Below are 21,565 nucleotides of genomic sequence, written 5' to 3'. Positions count from 1 at the left end.
CAAAAACCCTACTTGACTACATATAGCTTTGATGCTAGAATATATTTTGAACTGAGGAGGGTAGGAGCCTCTACCTGTACTTCTCCCACTGACCACAGGAGTCACTTTCACCTGAGTTCTGAACTGCTTTGCACACCTGAGGGAATTTACTTCTTTTATGTACTGCATATGGAGCACGTTTGATGTCTGCCATTGCAAAGTCTTGCTACTGTTTCTGTTAGACATATCTGACCCTTTACAATTCCCCCATTGCAATCCTTTTTTCAAATACTGTTTAAGATCCTGTTGCACATTTCGGTGCTGTTTTAACTTCTGTAACTAGTTTCTTGTATTTCGACCTTTGCCAGATTACCCCAGTGTGAGTCTTACTGTCTTGGATAACCCTGGGTTTAATCTGTTGACTTTCAGTTCATTTGATTTTTCAGCTATTTCAGTAAACTCTGCATTGGAAACCAACGCCATCTCGAGACATTTGTCAGAATGTCATTAAACACATGGTGATTTACACTCACAGTGTTGTTGATGATGCTCTTCAATTGGTTGTAGGTTTCATTCCTGAGGTCAGGGTTCTGTGTCATGCTGATGTTACTGATGTCAAATCTGAATTTTACAGCATAGGAGGTGTCTGAAATTTCTGTGGAACATATCAGGTGGTTTAGAAAGGCTGATAAAGAAGTCACAGCTCTGAGACAATAATTTGTGTTGCATGTAATCTTGTTATTAGAAAAACACACATACTTTCATATGTGAAGTTCAGCACTTTTACAGAGTCAGTGAGGTTTGAGAGTCGAGCACTCAGTAGAGTCTGGATTACACTGAGAACCAAACTCTCACTGGGAACAGGAGAGGAGGAATTGAAGACCATTGTGGTCTGAACCAAGGCGGAACCAGATCTGATAAAATTAAGCATATAATTATTATAAGCTTCACATTCAAATTAAAAATTTCATTCTCTACTAAATGTCAATGTTTGAAACGATCTGTTATTATTTACATATAAACCAAAAGAAATAAAAGACAGTCTGTGAGAACACACTGATTAAAGGCAAACATCAGAAATTAATATCAGCACACTTACATAGGTGTAATTTGTGCTTTAAGCTCATTCAGGAAAGCTGCTGGTGTTTTGGTGTCTCCATCTTGGAAGTGGTACGTCATGTTACCATTAACCTGGTTTCCTGAACTCCTGTTGCCAGTAGAAGAGAAAAGTCACAATATAGTTGACGTTACAATAAGAATTATCACAATATACGTTGAGAGTGGAAAGAACACTGCCGTGATCTTACGTAAAGAAAGAGCTCTGGGGTTCGAATGGTTCTGCTCCAGCTTCATTTAGAAGTGTGTTTAACTGCAGGAGGAAAGATAATTAATCAAATTTTATGTGAGATGAAAGAACATTCCATTGCACTGTTTCTTTAACCATTTATTGTTTAAGACAAATATTGGTTTATATGTTTTAAATCAGCCAGGAGACTCATGGCACTGCTGTGGATAGAACTACTTGGAGACTATGTTGCCAGCTTTGAACCCTTCTTGCGGCAGTGGGTTTTATGCTTGGGTCGCCATCTTTGAACATTTGATGTCTGCAGCAGGAAGGAATTACTGTTAAATCTACAATGAACTTAGAAATGACACTGATTCATAAGTTGCTCATATGTTCCTGGTTACACAGCCCCACTTGACTATATATAGCATTGATGCTACAATACATGTTGAACACAGGAGGATCGGAGACTCTACCTGTACTTCTCCCACTGACCACAGGAGTCACTCTCACTTGAGTTCTGAACTGCTTTGCACACCTGAGGGAATTTGCTTCTTTCATGTACTTCAGGGTTCCCCAACTTTTTTTGGACCATGGACCGGTTTGACACTGGACATTTTTTCCTGGGGGATTTGAATAGGGAGCTCATTTTAGCTAGATTCATGCCGAGTTCACACTGCACGATTTTCAAAGGGGTCGGATCGCTGCTGCTTTCACAGTGCATGACTATCTAGGGTAGCATTCAGTCTCTGCTGTGTTCACACTGCAAGATGGATTTGTGACAGGAGGTTTCACACTGCATGACTTCAAAATAGGAAGAATCGCAGACAACTCTGTCCGGTCCACAAACTGCATTTCACATCCAAATGTACACAAAAAATAATAAGGAAATAAAGCAAGATCACATGAGAGATCAGAGTTCTTGCCTGCGAGACTGGAAAAGTAATCCCGCAAAAATTTCGCTATTCAAATGGTCAGTGCGGGGAACAAGCATTGTGCATTCTGCATAATTGAAGAAATGAATAATTTTGCAATATGCTGCTGCTGGTCCAGCTGGTCAAGCAAATCTTTTTGCTTTATTTCTGTTTCATGTAATCGTAAAGCTTATTTATTCTGATATAACTATATTTAAGACTGAGTTCTGAACTGCTTTGCACACCTGAGGGAATTTAGAAGAAGGATGAGCCGGACAAAGTTAGCCGATGCATGCCATTTACTTCCAACTGTGGCAGATAAAATGATCAGGATACAGCTCACAGTTCACTCCCAGGTGGAATAACTGCCCTGAACTCTTATAACACAGCACACAAGCCTTTTTTTTCCCGCCCTCCAAACTAGATGAAAATGCGCACACACATACACACACACACCGCATTGTTTCACACTACACTACCCATAATGCATTTCACTCAGGACACAACCTTTGCCAGATTACCCCACTGTGAGTCTAAATGTCTCGGATAACCCTGGGTTTAATCTGTTGACTTTTAGTCCATTTGATTTTTCAGCTATTTTAGTGAACCCTGCATCAGAATCCAATGCCATCTCAGGACATTTGTCAGAATGTCATTAAACACATGGTGATTTACACTCACAGTGTTGTTGATGATGCTCTTCAATTGGTTGTAGGTTTCATTCCTGAGGTCAGGGTTCTGTGTCATGCTGATGTTACTGATGTCGAATGTGAATTTTACAGCATAGGAGGTGTCTGAAATTTCTGTGGAACATATCAGGTGGTTTAGAAAGGCTGATAAAGAAGTCACAGCTCTGAGACAATAATTTGTGTTGCATGTAATCTTGTGATTAGAAAAACACACATACTTTGATATGTGAAGTTCAGCACTTTTACAGAGTCAGTGAGGTTTGAGAGTCGAGCACTCAGTAGAGTCTGGATTACACTGAGAACCAAACTCTCACTGGGAACAGGGGAGGAGGAATTGAAGACCATTGTGGTCTGAACCAAGGCGGAACCAGATCTGATAAGATTAAACATATAATTATTATAAGCTTCACATTCAAATTAAAAATTTCATTCTCTACTAAATGTCAATGTTTGAAAAGATCTGTTATTAATTACATATAAACCAAAAGAAATAAAAGACAGTCTGTGAGAACACACTGATTAAAGGCAAACATCAGAAATTAATATCAGCACACTTACATAGGTGTAATTTGTGCTTTAAGCTCATTCAGGAAAGCTGCTGGTGTTTTGGTGTCTCCATCTTGGAAGTGGTACGTCATGTTACCATTAACCTGGTTTCCTGAACTCCTGTTACCAGTAGAAGAGAAAAGTCACAATATAGTTGACGTTACAATAAGAATTATCACAATATACGTTGAGAGTGGAAAGAACACTGCCGTGATCTTACGTAAAGAAAGAGCTCTGGGGTTCGAATGGTTCTGCTCCAGCTTCATTTAGAAGTGTGTTTAACTGCAGGAGGAAAGATAATTCATCAAATTTTATGTGAGATGAAAGAACATTCCATTGCACTGCTTCTTTAACCATTTATTGTTTGAGACAATTATTGTTTCAAATGTTTTAAATCAGCCAGGAGACTCATGGCACTGCTGTGGATAGAACTACTTGGAGACTATGTTGCCAGCTTTGAACCCTTCTTGCGGTGGTGGGTTTTACGCTCGGGTCGGCATCGTTGAAGATTTGATGACTTGGGCAGGAAGGAATTACTGTTGAATCTATAATGAACTTAGAAATTACACTGATTCAAAAGTTGCTCATAAGCTCCTGGTTACAAAAACCCTATTTGACTACATACAGCTTTGATGCTAGAATATATTTTGAACTGAGGAGGGTAGGAGCCTCTACCTGTACTTCTCCCACTGACCACAGGAGTCACTTTCACCTGAGTTCTGAACTGCTTTGCACACCTGAGGGAATTTACTTCTTTTATGTACTGCATATGGAGCACGTTTGATGTCTGCCATTGCAAAGTCTTGCTACTGTTTCTGTTAGACATATCTGACCCTTTACAATTCCCCCATTGCAATCCTTTTTTCAAATACTGTATAAGATCCTGTTGCACATTTCGGTGCTGTTTTAATTTCGGTAACTAGTTTCTAGTATTTCGATCTTTGCCAGATTACCCCAGTGTGAGTCTTACTGTCTTGGATAACCCTGGGTTTAATCTGTTGACTTTCAGTTCATTTGATTTTTCAGCTATTTCAGTAAACTCTGCATTGGAAACCAACGCCATCTCCAGACATTTGTCAGAATGTCGTTAAACACATGGTGATTTACACTCACAGTGTTGTTGATGATGCTCTTCAATTGGTTGTAGGTTTCATTCCTGAGGTCAGGGTTCTGTGTCATGCTGATGTTACTGATGTCGAATGTGAATTTTACAGCATAGGAGGTGTCTGAAATTTCTGTGGAACATATCAGGTGGTTTAGAAAGGCTGATAAAGAAGTCACAGCTCTGAGACAATAATTTGTGTTGCATGTAATCTTGTGATTAGAAAAACACACATACTTTCATATGTGAAGTTCAGCACTTTTACAGAGTCAGTGAGGTTTGAGAGTCGAGCACTCAGTAGAGTCTGGATTACACTGAGAACCAAACTCTCACTGGGAACAGGGGAGGACGATTTGAACACCATCGTGGTCTGAACCAAGGCGGAACCAGATCTGATGAAATTAAGCATATAATTATTATTCTTCACATTCAAATTAAAAGTTTCATTCTCTACTAAATGTCAGTGTTCGAAACGATCTGTTTTTACTTACACATAAACCCACAGAAATAAAAGACAGACTGTGAGAAAACACTGATTAAAGGCTAACATCAGAAATTAATATCAGCACACTTACATAGGTGTGAGTTGTGCTTTAAGCTCATTCAGGAAAGCTGCCGGTGTTTTGGTGTCTCCATCTTGGAAGTGGTACGTCATGCTACCATTAACCTGGTTTCCTGAACTCCTGTTACCAGTAGAAGAGAAAATTCACGATACAGTTAAGTTTACAATAAGAATTATCACTCTATACTTTGAGAGCAGAAAGAACACTGCCGTGATCTTACGTAAAGAAAGAGCTCTGGGGTTCGAATGGTTCTGCTCCAGCTTCATTTAGAAGTGTGTTTAACTGCAGGAGGAAAGATAATTAATCAAATTTTATGTGAGATGAAAGAACATTCCATTGCACTGTTTCTTTAACCATTTATTGTTTGAGACAATTATTGTTTCAAATGTTTTAAATCAGCCAGGAGACTCATGGCACTGCTGTGGATAGAACTACTTGGAGACTATGTTGCCAGCTTTGAACCCTTCTTGCGGTGGTGGGTTTTATGCTCGGGTCGGCATCTTTGAAGATTTGATGTATTGGGCAGCAAAGAATTACTGTTGAATGTATAATGAACTTAGAAATTACCCTGATTCATAAGTTGCTCATAAGCTCCTGGTTACAAAAACCCTATTTGACTACATATAGCTTTGATGCTAGAATATATTTTGAACTGAGGAGGGTAGGAGCCTCTACCTGTACTTCTCCCACTGACCACAGGAGTCACTTTCACCTGAGTTCTGAACTGCTTTGCCCACCTGAGGGAATTTACTTCTTTTATGTACTGCATATGGAGCACGTTTGATGTCGGCCATTGCAAAGTCTTGCTACTGTTTCTGTTAGACATATCTGACCCTTCACAATTCCCCCATTGCAATCCTTTTTTCAAATACTGTTTAAGATCCTGTTGCACATTTCGGTGCTGTTTTAACTTCTGTAACTAGTTTCTTGTATTTCGACCTTTGCCAGATTACCCCAGTGTGAGTCTTACTGTCTTGGATAACCCTGGGTTTAATCTGTTGACTTTCAGTTCATTTGATTTTTTAGCTATTTCAGTAAACTCTGCATTGGAAACCAACGCCATCTCGAGACATTTGTCAGAATGTCGTTAAACACATGGTGATTTACACTCACGGCATTGTTGACGATGCTCTCTATTTGGCTGTAGGTATCATTCCTGAGGTCAGGGTTCTGTGTCATGCTGACATTACTGATGTTGAATGTGAATTTTACAGCATATGAGGTGTCTGAAATTTCTGTGGAACAAATCAGGTTGTTTAGAAAGGCTGATAAAGAAGTCACAGTTCTGACAGTTGTTTGTGTAGTATTTAATCTTGTTATTAGAAAAACACACATACTTTCATATGTGAAGTTCAGCACTTTCAGAGAGTCAGTGAGGTTTGAGAGTCGAGCACTCAGTAAAGTCTGGATTACACTGAGAACCAAACTCTCACTGGGAACAGGGGAGGAGGAACTGAAGACAATCTTTGTCTGAACCACAGCTGAACCATTTCTGATTAAATAAAACATTTTACATTCATTCCCATTCAGAATTCAATAGGAATATTAAATCTTCACTTATATACATGTCAGAAAGAAACATACATTACTGAGACTGTTGTTGCATAAGTTGGAGACTGTATTGTGACTTTATTAGCAGCTGTCATTTCAGTAGGTTTTGTCTGTGCAGTTTTCCGTGATGTGCTAGTTGTACCATTTGTTTCTTCTCTTGCTGTTTCACTGCTTGTTGGTTTTACATTCCTAATCAGCGTGGATAGAATCATTTTGCTTGTTTCTGTCATCAGGTTTGGTACAGTTGCAGCTGTTGTTGTGTCCTCTGTTGATGTAGTTAACTCAATTGTAATACTTGCAGCTGGAGTAGTTGTTTTTCCTGCTGTTTTTGTATTCTGTTTTGTGAACACAGTGCTAGTGTTCACTTCTGCTGTTGTAGACAGTGGTAGACTTTTAGCTGTGTTTGTTTTCTCTGTACTTCTTGGTTCCTCAATTGTAGTATTTGCATGTAGATCACTTGTGGATACAGTTGTTTTTGTTTCTGGTGTTGATGGTGCTTTGGATATTGTAGCTTGCATTGTTGATAAAGTGCTTATGGTCACTACGGTTGAATTTGAAGTTATGACTACAGGAATAATTGTGGTTGATTGTTCCTCTATAAGTGTGGTCTCTTTAATTATATTGCCTGGGAAAGGTGTAGTTATGGAATCATTTGATTCTGCCGTTATTGTTTCTGTGTTATTTTTAGTCACTTCTGATGTAATTGGAGTTGAAAGTACAGTTCTGTCTTCTTGTCCTCTAGTTCTTGGTTTGTCATTTGTAGTTGTTAAAGATGAAATATTTTTTGATGCACTTGATTGTGTTGTTTTTGGTTGTCTGGTAGGTGCACTCTGTGTTATTGATACAGATCTAGCTGTAGTTGTTTCCTTTATAGTTGTTGATACTGCAAAGGCAGTGCTTGGAGCTGCAGTAATTGCTGATGAAATTGAAGTTTCTGTTGTTGCATCTGTGTTTGTTGTAGCCTGTTTTGTCATTGCCAGTTCTGTTGTTGGTGTTATAATTGGTACTCTAGTAGCTGTGAATCTAGTAGATGCAGTTGTTGGCACTATTGCTGTAGCCTGTGTTGTGGATATGGAGGTAATTGTCAACTCTGTTGCTGTTATATTTGATGGTACATTTGTAGTTGACATTGATGTTTCTTCTGTAATACTTGTTCCTTCAACTGTAGTGCTTAGATTTGGAGTAGACATAGACAAAGTTGTTTCTTTTGTTTGTTTTTTGGTTGTTGCAGGTTGTGTTGTACATTCAGTGTAACTGGTGGGTTCTGTTTTTGTTGTAGTTAATAGTTCAGGTTTAGTGGCCATTTCTGTTCTTGACATTGGTACAGTATTGGTTGTAGCTGCTTTCTCTGCAGCAGGGGTTGTATTTGCAGCAGAAGCAGTTTTAGGTACTGTGTTTGCTCTAGACTGTGTTGTGGATATATTAGTGCCAGTCAGTTGAGTTGTTGGTGTTGTAGCTGGTAAAGTTGTACCCATGGTCGTTTCCTCTGTAGTTGTTTTTGCCTCAGTTGTAGTCTTTGGAGCTAACATACTTGACACTGTGGTTGTCGTAGGCTGTTGTAATATAAGAGCACTACTTGTCAGTTCTATTCTTGTCAGTTGTGCAGTTGAAGATGTGGTTAGTTCTGCTGTTAGTTCTGTGTTTGTTGTAAACTGTTTTGTGGATACAGTACTAGTGGTCAGATCTGGTTTTAGTAAAATTGTAGCTGTGACTGATTCCTTTGTAGTTGTTTGTTCCTTAATTGCAATAGATGCAGCTGTTTCTTCTGTTGTTGGCTGTGTGGTTGTAGTATCCTGTGTAATGAATACATTGGCAGTTGTAGTCTGTTCTGTTGCTTGTGTTGTAGTTGATACAGTTGTAGCTATGGTTGCTTCCCCTGTAGTTGTTAGTTCTTTAGTTGAAGTTCTTGGGACTAGAGTTGTCACATGTGTTTCTTCTGTTGTTCGCTGTGTGGTTGTTGTATCCTGTGTTATGAATACATTGGCAGTTGTCTGTTCTGTTGCTTGTGATGTAGTTGATACAGTTGTAGCCATGGTTGCTTCCTCTGTAGTTGTTAGTTCTTTAATTGACATTCTTGGGACTAGAGTTGTCACATGTGTTTCTTTTGTTGTTGTCTGTGTGGTTGATGTAGCCTGTGTTGGAAATGCAGTGGTAGTGGTCAGTTCTATTGTTGGTGTTGTAGTTGCTACAAGAGCTGTGGTTGTTTCCTCTGTAGTTGTTGGTTCCATACTCGTAGTGGCTGTGGCTAGAGTAGTCGCAGATTCAGTTATTTCTTCTGCTGTTGGCTGTGTGGTTGTTATATCCTGCATTGTGACCACATGAGTACTAGTCAGCCCTGTTGGCTGAATTGTACCCAATGATACAGATGCAAATTGGGTGGTTTCCTCTGTAGTTGTTGGTTTCTCAGTTGTAGTGGATGTGCCTAGAGTGGTTGCAGATTCAGATATTTCTTCTGTTGCTGTCTGTGTGGTTGTTGTAGCCTGTGTTTTGAATTCAGTGACAGTGGTCAGTTCTGTTGTTGGTGTTGTAGTTGCTACAGTTGAAGATGTGGTTATTTCCTCTGTACTTGTTGATTGCACATTCATAGTGGTTGTGACTAGAGTAGTCACAGATTCAGTTATTTCTTTTGCTGTTGGCTGTGTGGTTGTTGTATCCTGCATTGTGGACACAGGATTACTAGTCAGCTCTGTTGGCTGAATTGTACTCAATGATACAGATGTCACTTTCATGGATTCCTCTGTAGTTGCTAGTTCCTCAGTTGTAATTGTTGTGCCTAGAGTAGTTGCAGATTCAGTTGTTTCCTCTCTTGTTGGCTGTGTGGTGGTTGTAGCCTGTGCTGTGAATTCAGTAGTAGTGGTCAGTTCTGTTGTTCGTGTTGTAGTTGCTACAGTTGTAGCTATTGTTGTTTCCTCTGTAGTTATTGGTTTCTCAGTTGCAGTGCTTGTGGCTAGAGTTATTGCATATGCAGATGTTTCTTCTGTTGTGAATTCAGTGGTAGTTGTCAGTTCTGGTGTTGGTGTTGTAGTTGCTACAGTTGTACTTGTGGATGTTTCCTCTATAGTTGTTGTTTCCACAATTACAGTGGTTGTGGCTAGAGTAGTTGCAAATTCTGTTGTTTCATCCGTTGTTGACTGTGTGGTTGTTGTGTGCTGCATTGTGGACAAAGTAGTAGAGGTCAGTTCTATTGTTGGTGTTGTAGTTTCTACAGTTGTAACTATTGGTTCCTCTGTAGATATTGGGTTCTCAGTTGTAGTGCTTGGGGCCAAAGTTGTTGTAGATGCAGATGTTTTGTCTGTTGTTGCCTGTGTGTTTGTTGTAACTGGTGTTGCAAATACAGTGGAAGTGGTCAGTTCTATTGTTTTTGTTGTAGTGGGAACAACTGTAACTGTAGTTGTTTCCTCTGAAGTTGCTGGTTCCACAGATATAGTGGTACTACTTAGAGTAGTTGCAGATCCCGTTGTTTCTTCTGTTTTTAGCTCTGTGGTTGTTGTAGCCTGCGTTGTGAATTCAGTAGTAGTGGTCAATTCAGTTGCTGGTATTGTAGTTACTACACTTGTAACTGTGGTTGTTTCCTCTGTCGTTGCTGGTTCCACAGATATAGTGGTAGTACTTAGAGTAATTGTAGATTCAGTTATTTCTTCTGTTGTTGGCTCGGTCTTTCTTGTAGCCTGCATTGTGCGTTCAGTAGCAGTGGTCAATTCTGTGGATAATGTTGTATTTGCTACAGTTGTAGCTATTGTAGTTTCATCTATAGTTGTTGGTTCCACAGATATAGTGGTAGTACCTAGAGTAGTTGTAGATGCAGTTTGTTCTTCTGTTGTAGGCTGTGTGGTTGTTGTAGCCTGCATTGTGAATTCAGCGGTAGTGGTCAATTCTGTTGTTGGTTTTGTAGTTCCTACAGTTGTATGTGTGGTCGTTTTTTCTGTATTTGTTGATTCCACAGATATAGTGGTTGTGAATAGAGTAGTCGAGGACTCAATTATTTCTTCTGCTGATGGCTGTGTGGTTTTTGTAGCCTGCGTTGTGAATTCCATAGTAGTGGTCAATTCTGTTGCTGGTATTGTAGTTGCTACAGTTGTAACTGTGGTTGTTTCCTCTTTAGTTGTTGGTTCCACAGATATAGTGGTAGTACTTAGAGTAGTTGTAGATTCAGTTGTTTCTTCTGTTGATGGCTGTGTGGTTGTTGTAGCCTGTGTTGTGAATTCAGTGGTAGTGGTCAATTCTATTGTTGGTGCTATAGTTACTACAGATGTAGCTATGGTTGATTCCTCTGTATATATTGGTTTTACAGTTATAGTGGTAGTACTTAGAGTAGTTGTAGATTCAGTTGTTTCTTCTGTTGTTGGCTGTGTGGTTGGTGTAGCCTGCGTTGTAAATTCAGTGGTAGTGGTCAGTTCTGTTGTTGGTGTTGTAGTTGCTACAGTTGTAGCTATGGTTGATTCCTCTGTAGTTGTTGGTTCCACAGATATAGTAGTAGTACTTACAGTAGTTGTAGATTCAGTTGTTTCTTCTGTTGTTGGCTGTGTGGTTGTTGTAGCCTGTGATGTAAATTCAGTGGTAGTAGTCAATTCTGTTGATAATGTTGTAGTTGCTACAGCTGTAGCTATTGTAGTTTCATCTGTAATTATTGGTTCCACAAATATAGTGGTAGTACCTAGAGTAGTTGTAGATGCAGTTTGTTCTTCTGTTGTAGGCTGTGTGGTTGTTGTAGCCCGCATTGTGAATTCAGTGGTAGTGGTCAAGACTGTTGTTGGTTTTGTAGTTCCGACAGTTGTATGGGTGGTTGATTTTTCTGTATTTGTTGATTCCACAGATATAGTGCTTGTGACTAGAGTAGTCGAGGATTCAGTTATTTCTTCTGCTGATGGCTGTGTGGTTTTTGTAGCCTGTGTTGTGAATTCATTGGTAGTCGTCAATTCTATTGCTGGTGCTGTAGTTGCTACAGTTCTAGCTATGGTTGTTTCCTCTGTATATATTGGTTTTACTGTTATAGTGGTAGTACTTAGAGTAGTTGTAGATTCAGTTGTTTCTTCTGTTGTTGGCTGTGTGGTTGTTGTAGCCTGCGATGTGAATTCAGTAGTAGTGGTCAATTCTGTTGTTGATGTTGTAGTTGCTACAGTTGTATATATAGTTATTTCCTCTGTGGTTGTTGGTTCCGGAGATATAGTGGTAGTACTTAGAGTAGTTGTAGATTCTGTTGTTTCTTCTGTTGTTGGCTGTGTGGTTGTTGTAGCCTGTGTCATGAATTCAGTGGTAGTGGTCAGTTCTGTTGTTGGAGTTGGAGTTGCTACATTTGTAGCTATGGTTGTTTTCTCTGTAGTTGTTGGTTTCACAGTTATAGTGGTAGTACTTGGAGTAGTTGTAGATTCAGTTGTTTCTTCTGTTGTTGGCTGTGTGCTTGTTGTAGCCTGTGTTGTGAATTCAGTGGTAGTGGTCAATTCTGTTGTTAGTGTTGTAGTTGCTACAGTTGTAGCTATGGTTGATTCCTCTGTAGTTGTTGGTTCCACAGATATAGTGGTAGTACTTACAATAGTTGTAGATGCTGTTGCTTCTTCTGTTGTTGGCTGTGTGGTTGTTGTAGCCTGTGTTGTGAATGCAGTGGTAGTGGTCAATTCTGTTGTTGGTATTGTAGTTGCTACAGTTGTAGCTATGGTTGTTTCCTCTGTAGTTGTTGGTTCCAAGGATATAGTGGTTGTGGCTAGAATAGTTGAGGATTCAATTTTTTGTTCTGTTGTTGGCTGTGTGGTTGTTGTACCCTGGGTTGTGAATTCAGTGGTAGTGGGCAATTCTGTTGTTGGTGTTGTAGTTGCTACAGTTGTATCTATGGTTGATTCCTCTGTAGTTGTTGGTTCCACAGATATAGTGGTAGTACTTAGAGTAGTTGTAGATGCTGTTGTTTCTTCTGTTGTTGGCTGTGTGGTTGTTGTAGCCTGTGTGGTGAATTCAGTGGTAGTGGTCAATTCTGTTGTTGGTGTTGTAGTTGCTACAGTTGTAGCTATGGTTGTTTTCTCTGTAGTTGTTGGTTCCACAGATATAGTGGTAGTACTTACAGTAGTTGTAGATGCTGTTGTTTCTTCTGTTGTTGGCTGTGTGGTTGTTGTAGCCTGTGTGGTGAATTCAGTGGTAGTGGTCAATTCTGTTGTTGGTGTTGTAGTTGCTACATTTGTAGCTATGGTTGTTTTCTCTGTAGTTGTTGGTTTCACAGTTATAGTGGTAGTACTTGGAGTAGTTGTAGATTCAGTTGTTTCTTCTGTTGTTGGCTGTGTGCTTGTTGTAGCCTGTGTTGTGAATTCAGTGGTAGTGGTCAATTCTGTTGTTAGTGTTGTAGTTGCTACAGTTGTAGCTATGGTTGATTCCTCTGTAGTTGTTGGTTCCACAGATATAGTGGTAGTACTTACAATAGTTGTAGATGCTGTTGCTTCTTCTGTTGTTGGCTGTGTGGTTGTTGTAGCCTGTGTTGTGAATGCAGTGGTAGTGGTCAATTCTGTTGTTGGTATTGTAGTTGCTACAGTTGTAGCTATGGTTGTTTCCTCTGTAGTTGTTGGTTCCAAGGATATAGTGGTTGTGGCTAGAATAGTTGAGGATTCAATTTTTTGTTCTGTTGTTGGCTGTGTGGTTGTTGTACCCTGGGTTGTGAATTCAGTGGTAGTGGGCAATTCTGTTGTTGGTGTTGTAGTTGCTACAGTTGTATCTATGGTTGATTCCTCTGTAGTTGTTGGTTCCACAGATATAGTGGTAGTACTTAGAGTAGTTGTAGATGCTGTTGTTTCTTCTGTTGTTGGCTGTGTGGTTGTTGTAGCCTGTGTGGTGAATTCAGTGGTAGTGGTCAATTCTGTTGTTGGTGTTGTAGTTGCTACAGTTGTAGCTATGGTTGTTTTCTCTGTAGTTGTTGGTTCCACAGATATAGTGGTAGTACTTAGAGTAGTTGTAGATGCTGTTGTTTCTTCTGTTGTTGGCTGTGTGGTTGTTGTAGCCTGTGTGGTGAATTCAGTGGTAGTGGTCAATTCTGTTGTTGGTGTTGTAGTTGCTACAGTTGTAGCTATGGTTGTTTTCTCTGTAGTTGTTGGTTCCACAGATATAGTGGTAGTACTTACAATAGTTGTAGATGCTGTTGTTTCTTCTGTTGTTGGCTGTGTGGTTGTTGTAGCCTGTGTCATGAATTCAGTGGTAGTGGTCAATTCTGTTGTTGGAGTTGCTACAGTTGTAGCTATGGTTGTTTTCTCTGTAGTTGTTGGTTCCACAGATATAGTGGTAATACTTAGAGTCGTTGTAGATGCTGTTGTTTCTTCTCTTGTTGACTGTGTGGTTGTTGTAACCTGTGTCATGAATTCAGTGGTAGTGGTCAATTCTGTTGTTGGTGTTGTAGCTGCTACAGTTGTACCTATGGTTGTTTTCTCTGTAGTTGTTGGTTCCACAGATATAGTGTTAGTACTTAGAGTAGTTGTAGATTCAGTTGTTTCTTCTGTTGTTGGCTGTGTGGTTGTTGTAGACTGTGTCATGAATTCAGTGGTAGTGGTCAATTCTGTTGTTGGTATTGTAGTTGCTACAGTTGTAGCTATGGTTGTTTCCTCTGTAGTTGTTGGTTCCACAGATATAGTGGTTGTGGCTAGCATAGTCGAGGATTCAATTATTTCTTCTGCTAATGGCTGTGTGGTTGTTGTACCCTGTGTTGTGAATTCAGTGGTAGTGGGCAATTCTGTTGTTGGTGTTGTAGTTGCTACAGTTGTATCTATGGTTGATTCCTCTGTAGTTGTTGGTTCCACAGATATAGTGGTAGTACTTACAATAGTTGTAGATGCTGTTGTTTCTTCTGTTGTTGGCTGTGTGGTTGTTGTAGCCTGTGTTGTGAATTCAGTGGTAGTGGTCAATTCTGTTGTTGGTGTTGTAGTTGCTACAGTTGTAGCTATGGTTGTTTTCTCTGTAGTTGTTGGTTCCACAGATATAGTGGTAGTACTTAGAGTAGTTGTAGATGCTGTTGTTTCTTCTGTTGATGGCTGTGTGGTTGTTGTAGACTGTGTTATGAATTCAGTGGTAGTGGTCAATTCTGTTGTTGGTATTGTAGTTGCTACAGTTGTAGCTATGGTTGATTCCTCTGTAGTTGTTGGTTCCACAGATATAGTGGTTGTGGTTAGCATAGTCGAGGATTCAATTATTTCTTCTGCTAATGGCTGTGTGGTTGTTGTACCCTGTGTTGTGAATTCAGTGGTAGTGGGCAATTCTGTTGTTGGTGTTGTAGTTGCTACATTTGTAGCTATGGTTGATTCCTCTGTAGTTGTTGGTTCCACAGATATAGTGGTAGTACTTAGAGTAGTTGTAGATGCTGTTGTTTCTTCTGTTGTTGGCTGTGTGGTTGTTGTAGCCTGTGTCGTGAATTCAGTGGTAGTGGTCAAATCTGTTGTTGGTGTTGTAGTTGCTACAGTTGTAGCTATGGTTGTTTCCTCTGTCATTGTTGGTTCCACAGATATAGTGGTTGTGGCTAGAATAGTCGAGGATTCAATTATTTCTTCTGCTGTTGGCTGTGTGGTTGTTGTAGCCTGTGTCGTGAATTCAGTGGTAGTGGTCAATTCTGTTGTTGGTATTGTAGTTGCTACAGTTGTAGCTATGGTTGTTTCCTCTGTAGTTGTTGGTTCCACAGATATAGTGGTAGTACTTACAGTAGTTGTAGATGCTGTTGTTTCTTCTGTTGTTGGCTGTGTGGTTGTTGTAGCCTGTGTTGTGAATTCAGTGGTAGTGGTCAGTTCTGTTGTTGGTATTGTAGTTGCTACAGTTGTAGCTATGGTTGTTTCCTCTGTAGTTGTTGGTTCCACAGATATAGTGGTAGTACTTAGAGTAGTTGTAGATGCTGTTGTTTCTTCTGTTGATGGCTGTGTGGTTGTTGTAGACTGTGTTATGAATTCAGTGGTAGTGGTCAATTCTGTTGTTGGTATTGTAGTTGCTACAGTTGTAGCTATGGTTGTTTTCTCTGTAGTTGTTGGTTCCACAGATATAGTGGTTGTGGTTAGCATAGTCGAGGATTCAATTATTTCTTCTGCTAATGGCTGTGTGGTTGTTGTACCCTGTGTTGTGAATTCAGTGGTAGTGGGCAATTCTGTTGTTGGTGTTGTAGTTGCTACAGTTGTAGCTATGGTTGATTCCTCTGTAGTTGTTGGTTCCACAGATATAGTGGTAGTACTTAGAGTAGTTGTAGATGCTGTTGTTTCTTCTGTTGTTGGCTGTGTGGTTGTTGTAGCCTGTGTCGTGAATTCAGTGGTAGTGGTCAAATCTGTTGTTGGTGTTGTAGTTGCTACAGTTGTAGCTATGGTTGTTTCCTCTGTCATTGTTGGTTCCACAGATATAGTGGTTGTGGCTAGAATAGTTGAGGATTCAATTATTTCTTCTGTTGTTGGCTGTGTGGTTGTTGTAGCCTGTGTCGTGAATTCAGTGGTAGTGGTCAATTCTGTTGTTGGTATTGTAGTTGCTACAGTTGTAGCTATGGTTGTTTCCTCTGTAGTTGTTGGTTCCACAGATATAGTGGTAGTACTTACAGTAGTTGTAGATGCTGTTGTTTCTTCTGTTGTTGGCTGTGTGGTTGTTGTAGCCTGTGTTGTGAATTCAGTGGTAGTGGTCAGTTCTGTTGTTGGTATTGTAGTTGCTACAGTTGTAGCTATGGTTGTTTCCTCTGTAGTTGTTGGTTCCACAGATATAGTGGTAGATGCTGTTGTTTCTTCTGTTGTTGGCTGTGTGGTTGTTGTAGCCTGTGTCGTGAATTCAGTGGTAGTGGTCAATTCTGTTGTTGGTATTGTAGTTGCTACAGTTGTAGCTATGGTTGATTCCTCTGTAGTTGTTGGTTCCACAGATATAGTGGTAGTACTTAGAGTAGTTGTAGATGCTGTTGTTTCTTCTGTTGTTGGCTGTGTGGTTGTTGTAGCCTGTGTTGTGAATTCAGTGGTAGTGGTCAAATCTGTTGTTGGTGTTGTAGTTGCTACAGTTGTAGCTATGGTTGTTTCCTCTGTCATTGTTGGTTCCACAGATATAGTGGTTGTGGCTAGAATAGTCGAGGATTCAATTATTTCTTCTGTTGTTGGCTGTGTGGTTGTTGTAGCCTGTGTCATGAATTCAGTGGTAGTGGTCAATTCTGTTGTTGGTATTGTAGTTGCTACAGTTGTAGCTATGGTTGTTTCCTCTGTCGTCCTTGGTTCCACAGATATAGTGGTTGTGGCTAGAATAGTCGAGGATTCAATTATTTCTTCTGCTAATGGCTGTGTGGTTGTTGTAGCCTGTGTCGTGAATTGTGTTGTAGTGGTCAAGTCTGTTGTTGGAGTTGTAGTTGCTACAGTTGTAGCTATGGTTGTTTCCTCTGTAGTTGTTGGTTCCACAGATATAGTGGTAGTACTTAGAGTAGTTGTAGATACTGTTGTTTCTTCTGTTGATGGCTGTGTGATTGTTGTAACCTGCGTTGTGAATTCAGTGGTAGTGGTCAATTCTGTTGTTGGTGTTGTAGTTGCTACAGTTGTAACCATGGTTGTTTCCTCTGTAGTTCTTGGTTCCACAGTAATAGTGGTTATGGCTAGAGTAGTTGCAGATTCAGATATTTCTTCTGTTGTTGGTTGTTTGGTTGTCGTAATCTGTGTTGTTGACACCGGATTGCTAGTCAGTTCTGTTACTTGTGTTGTACTTAATGCTACAGTTGTCACTTTGGTAGTTTCCTCTGTAGTAGTTTGTTCCTCAGTTGTAGTGATTGTGGCTAGAGTTGTTGTAAATGCCGTAATTTCTTCTGTTGTTGGCTGTGTGGGTGTTTTAGCCTGTGTTATAGTTGTGCTTGAGGTTGTTTCCTCCCCAGTTGATTGTTGTTTAGTAGCTGTATATGCAGATGTTATTAATGTTGTTTGTGCTGTGGACATTGTAGCCTCTGTTGTTAATATAGTCAGTTCTGTTGCTGGTACAGTTGAAGCTGAGGATGTGTCTGCTGTAGTTGTTGGTTCCTCAGTTGTAGTGCTCATAGGGATAAATGTAGATGCAGTTTCTGCTGCATTTGATTCAGTGGCTATTGTGTTCTGGGTCATCAATTCTGTAGTTTCTGTTGTAATTGCTATTGTACTTTGGGCTCCAGCCCCACTGAGCACCAGCCATAGGCAGACTGTCACAAGCATAGACAGTAATTTTTGTGAGTTTATGTACTTGTAGTGAAATCAATTATTTTCACTTATAATTTCACAATATTTTTCTTATATAATTTAAAGCTAGTGATTTCCCTTGCTCCTAGTCATAACATCATAATACCCTTATATTAAAAATAATGAACAACCTGTCAAATTAGTAACAAATATAAATGACAATTTACATCATTATAATGTATTTAATTCATTTTATTTTTATAAATAAAAAATTATTATTTAATTATAACTAATTAAATAACAGTCCAGCACTTAATATATAATAATAACAACAACAATAATAATAATAATAATAATAATAATAATAATAATAATAATAATAATAATAAACACTATATGTTGTCATATATGTAATAAAAACATTTTTAAAGTATTAGGTTAGTATTAGGTTTACTTACACATTGTGACATACGTAGTGTTACTTGTCCCATTAATATTTAAAAAAGGAAACCTGTTGATATTCAATGGATTTTTAGTTCATGTCATGATATTGCATTATACTATATTTAACAACAAAATCAGAATATTTGGTTAATCAAATATTAGGTTTTAATGGCCTAAATGTGAGAGAAATTGGGTAAATTACAAACAAACAAACAAACAAATATTAAGAGATATATTACCTTATTCTGTTCTTCAAAGTCATAACCACCTGATTTCTGTTAACTCTCACAGCAATAGCTTTAATGACATGAGGCTCTGTCTTAGAAAATGATTTACCCGAAATGTAAGATGGCTTTATATGGAGTGGTAGGTGTAACCAGGTGGAACTTGCATCTTTTTCTGTTAAGGACAAAAGCTATTTACCTTAACAATAATGGGTGCTTATTCATACAGCAATGATCAATATAGAATCATCTAAAATAGTTGTTCACCGGTTTTCCTCACTACTAGTAATTTAAAGAGACCTATTTTGATGGTATATTAAACTTTTTTGTATGTAGTCCAAACTTCTGTCCAATCTTTGTGCTTTTTTTAAGCCTAACAGTGATATAATTTTCTGTACACTGTTACAAATTCACATTAATATACTACATTTGAAATTTTGAAAGTTGTTTTGTAACTACATCTACTCTTACAATCTTCATCCAAATAAAACTGAATAGAACAACAACACTAAAAGTAAAATCTTTTTTTATGTAAAAGTAAAAATAATTAGATATACTCCACAAGTATGTAAAAGGGTAGCAAGATAATGGGATTAATTAATATATGAACATATTTATTATAATAAGATATAGTGTGTAATTAATTGTGAAAATTACAATACAACACATGTAATAAAATCTCTAAATTCTCTGAGCCTAACATCCTAACAAGCTATGAAATGTGAAGAAAAGAATGTCACTGTAGTGTAATGTTCATATGACAAATAAATGCTTTTTAAATCTGGGATCCCATCATTCCCACTCATAACAATGGAATCAGTAGAGACCACTGTATTAAGCATCGCTCCACCCTGAACAAGACTAGAGCCTTTTTTGTATGTGAATATAAATTGTAGACAATGTGAATAGTGTAAAAGGCAAATAGTGTTAATTATATCTCAATCATAAATGAACTGAAGCTCTTTCACTGTTGATATTCCACATTCCCAAAGACAGTCAACATTCCACATAGTCTATATAAGAGTATTCAGCCTTCATTTCACATTACAGGTGATGCAGTCATGGCACAGCCTTCCAATTAATGATTGGGACTCAGGCACTGTCTCTGTGTTTACGTCTAGACTGAAAACATTTTTTCTTACATAAAGGAGCAGAGATAGAATGTTCCCAGGAATAGAGTGTTTTGACAGTGTTGAGTTTGTTAAGAGTTTTTCTAGATCTTTACATGACAATTATTAGGTAAGCATACCCCCTCTCTCTCTGTTTTACTCTCTCTCTCTCTCTCTTTCTCTCTCTCTCTCTCTCTCTCTCTCTCTCTCTCTCTCTCTATCTATCTATCTATCTCTGTTTTACTCTCTCTCTCTCTCTCTCTCTCTCTCTCTCTGTTTTACTCTCTCTCTCTCTCTCTCTGTTTTACTCTCTCTCTCTCTCTCTCTCTCTCTGTTTTACTCTCTCTCTCTCTTTCTCTCTCTCCCTCTCTCTCCCTCTCTCTCTCTCTCTCTCTCTTTCTCTCTGTTTCTCTCTCTCGCTCTCTCGCTCTCTCTCTTCTCTCTCTCTCTCTCTCTCTCTCTCTCTCTTTCCCACTGTACATATGGTACTCCTGAGATACCAATGGTCCTGTCTATCTATCTATATGGCTGCTATCTGGTGTATGACAGGGGAATCTAATGGGTAGGTGGGAATTGGCAGTGTGAAAAAATCAGAAAAAAAAGAATAAAAAAAAAATCAACATTTAATTGGACAGTGTTTTCTTTGCTTGTACTCTACTTATTTTTTAATAAAATCTGTTTATTGACGGATTACCTAAGCTAATCATTGTGTTTAAATAAAATGTTCCTCATGAGTACAAATGCTAAGCATTATAATTGTATAATAACAAAAGAGGAGATCTGTAGAACACAAGTGATGACATAAAATGAAAGTATGAAACATGAAATGTGAGGAAAAACAAAAACAAAAAACATCAACTTCTAAAAATTTGGATTGTTTTGATGTAGTGGTTCTGAAACCCTTTGCTGTTGTACTGCGTCACTGTTTTATACAACTTGTTTTCAATGCAATGCAATGATTCACCCAGTCCTGGAATGTTGTTAGTGTGTTTCTTGACCTAATGTTTGTGAAGGTGTGTCTGAGAATATCTCTGTATATCAGATATGTAGACCTTTGTCAGATGTCCAAATCTGTTGGTTTTAGTCATACACACAAAAACAAACATGAAAAATATCCTGTAAATGCAGTAATAACTAATAAATATTCAAGGAGGGTCAACATGCCAAACCAAAGACATTATTTTTGTCTTACACTGCATTACACAGCTATGCACTGTGGTATAAAGAGTGCTTCACTGGTATGAACAAAGAGAAGAGTCCACTATAATTAGCGGAGGTCTTTCATTGTATTCCTGGCCTTGGTCATGCACCACTTATTGATCAAGTACAGGTAAGGGAGCTCACATTGGCTGGTACTCTCAGCTGAGAGACCACATACCCTGCCTTTCCCAAACCAGGCTTTGAAGATTTCTGAAAGGATATTAACAATGGTGCAGGTGTAAAAGATTAGAGGGCAGATTAAAGTGCATACGTTAAAGACACTGACTGGACTTCCTCAACAGGCTGCTAATGTGTCAGAACCATGACAGGTCCTGTATGATGTGAACACCAAGTTACTGGAAACTATTTATATATGTTATAAAATAATGTCCTTTCTACAGCTGCATATAATCAAGTTTAGTTGACTAACCAGGACTTTTTGAGCAACCTGAATATGATTTATTTAATATTATTAAAACGTTTGAGCAAAATAAATATTAGTATCAACCTAATTTCTGAATCCATTATAGTTTTAAAATAAATTCCTTTCTGGTGAAGCCATCAAATGTTTAATGATGGACACCCAAGACAACAACAGTTCAAAGTCAGCAAAATGGTCTTTAAGTGGTACTATCCACAACAGTCAGAAATAACAGTCTACCTTTAAAACATGAAGTGCTCAAGAGTGGGTTATAATGCTTCTAGATACACTGGCATTGAAATACATTTGGGGCTCCAAGAGCCTGAATTTTATAGAAGTTAATAATATGTACACAAATGAGATTGTTGTGTTCAAGTTTTTCCAACCAGGACTCAATCCTGAGCCTCAGTTACTGTCTGTGTAGTCTTACAAGCCAGGCTAGTGT

The 21,565-nt window shown here is 38.7% G+C and overlaps 1 protein-coding gene across 1 annotated transcript in view; it reads right to left on the bottom strand.

Moving 5' to 3' along the window:
* LOC131346816 (mucin-16-like) overlaps positions 1-18,503 on the bottom strand; it is a 47,800-nt gene extending 29,297 nt beyond the window's left edge. The window contains exons 1-17 of the mRNA XM_058380502.1: positions 18,406-18,503; positions 18,181-18,233; positions 6,663-17,745; positions 6,416-6,570; positions 6,192-6,313; positions 5,299-5,360; positions 5,091-5,198; positions 4,753-4,907; positions 4,527-4,648; positions 3,634-3,695; positions 3,426-3,533; positions 3,086-3,240; positions 2,860-2,981; positions 1,287-1,348; positions 1,079-1,186; positions 739-893; positions 513-634 (exon numbers count right to left, since the gene is read on the bottom strand). Of these exons, the coding sequence (XP_058236485.1) occupies positions 513-634; positions 739-893; positions 1,079-1,186; positions 1,287-1,348; positions 2,860-2,981; positions 3,086-3,240; positions 3,426-3,533; positions 3,634-3,695; positions 4,527-4,648; positions 4,753-4,907; positions 5,091-5,198; positions 5,299-5,360; positions 6,192-6,313; positions 6,416-6,570; positions 6,663-17,745; positions 18,181-18,233; positions 18,406-18,428 (12,777 nt within the window). The 5' untranslated portion in view covers positions 18,429-18,503. The remainder of the gene's footprint in view (positions 1-512; positions 635-738; positions 894-1,078; positions 1,187-1,286; positions 1,349-2,859; positions 2,982-3,085; positions 3,241-3,425; positions 3,534-3,633; positions 3,696-4,526; positions 4,649-4,752; positions 4,908-5,090; positions 5,199-5,298; positions 5,361-6,191; positions 6,314-6,415; positions 6,571-6,662; positions 17,746-18,180; positions 18,234-18,405) is intronic.
* Between the last annotated feature and the right edge of the window lie 3,062 nt (positions 18,504-21,565).

Source organism: Hemibagrus wyckioides, linkage group LG03, assembly GCF_019097595.1.
Source record: "Hemibagrus wyckioides isolate EC202008001 linkage group LG03, SWU_Hwy_1.0, whole genome shotgun sequence".
Classification (NCBI taxonomy): domain Eukaryota; kingdom Metazoa; phylum Chordata; class Actinopteri; order Siluriformes; family Bagridae; genus Hemibagrus; species Hemibagrus wyckioides.
Note: the sequence above shows the minus strand (reverse complement) of the source record. Positions and strands in the feature narration are given on the sequence as shown.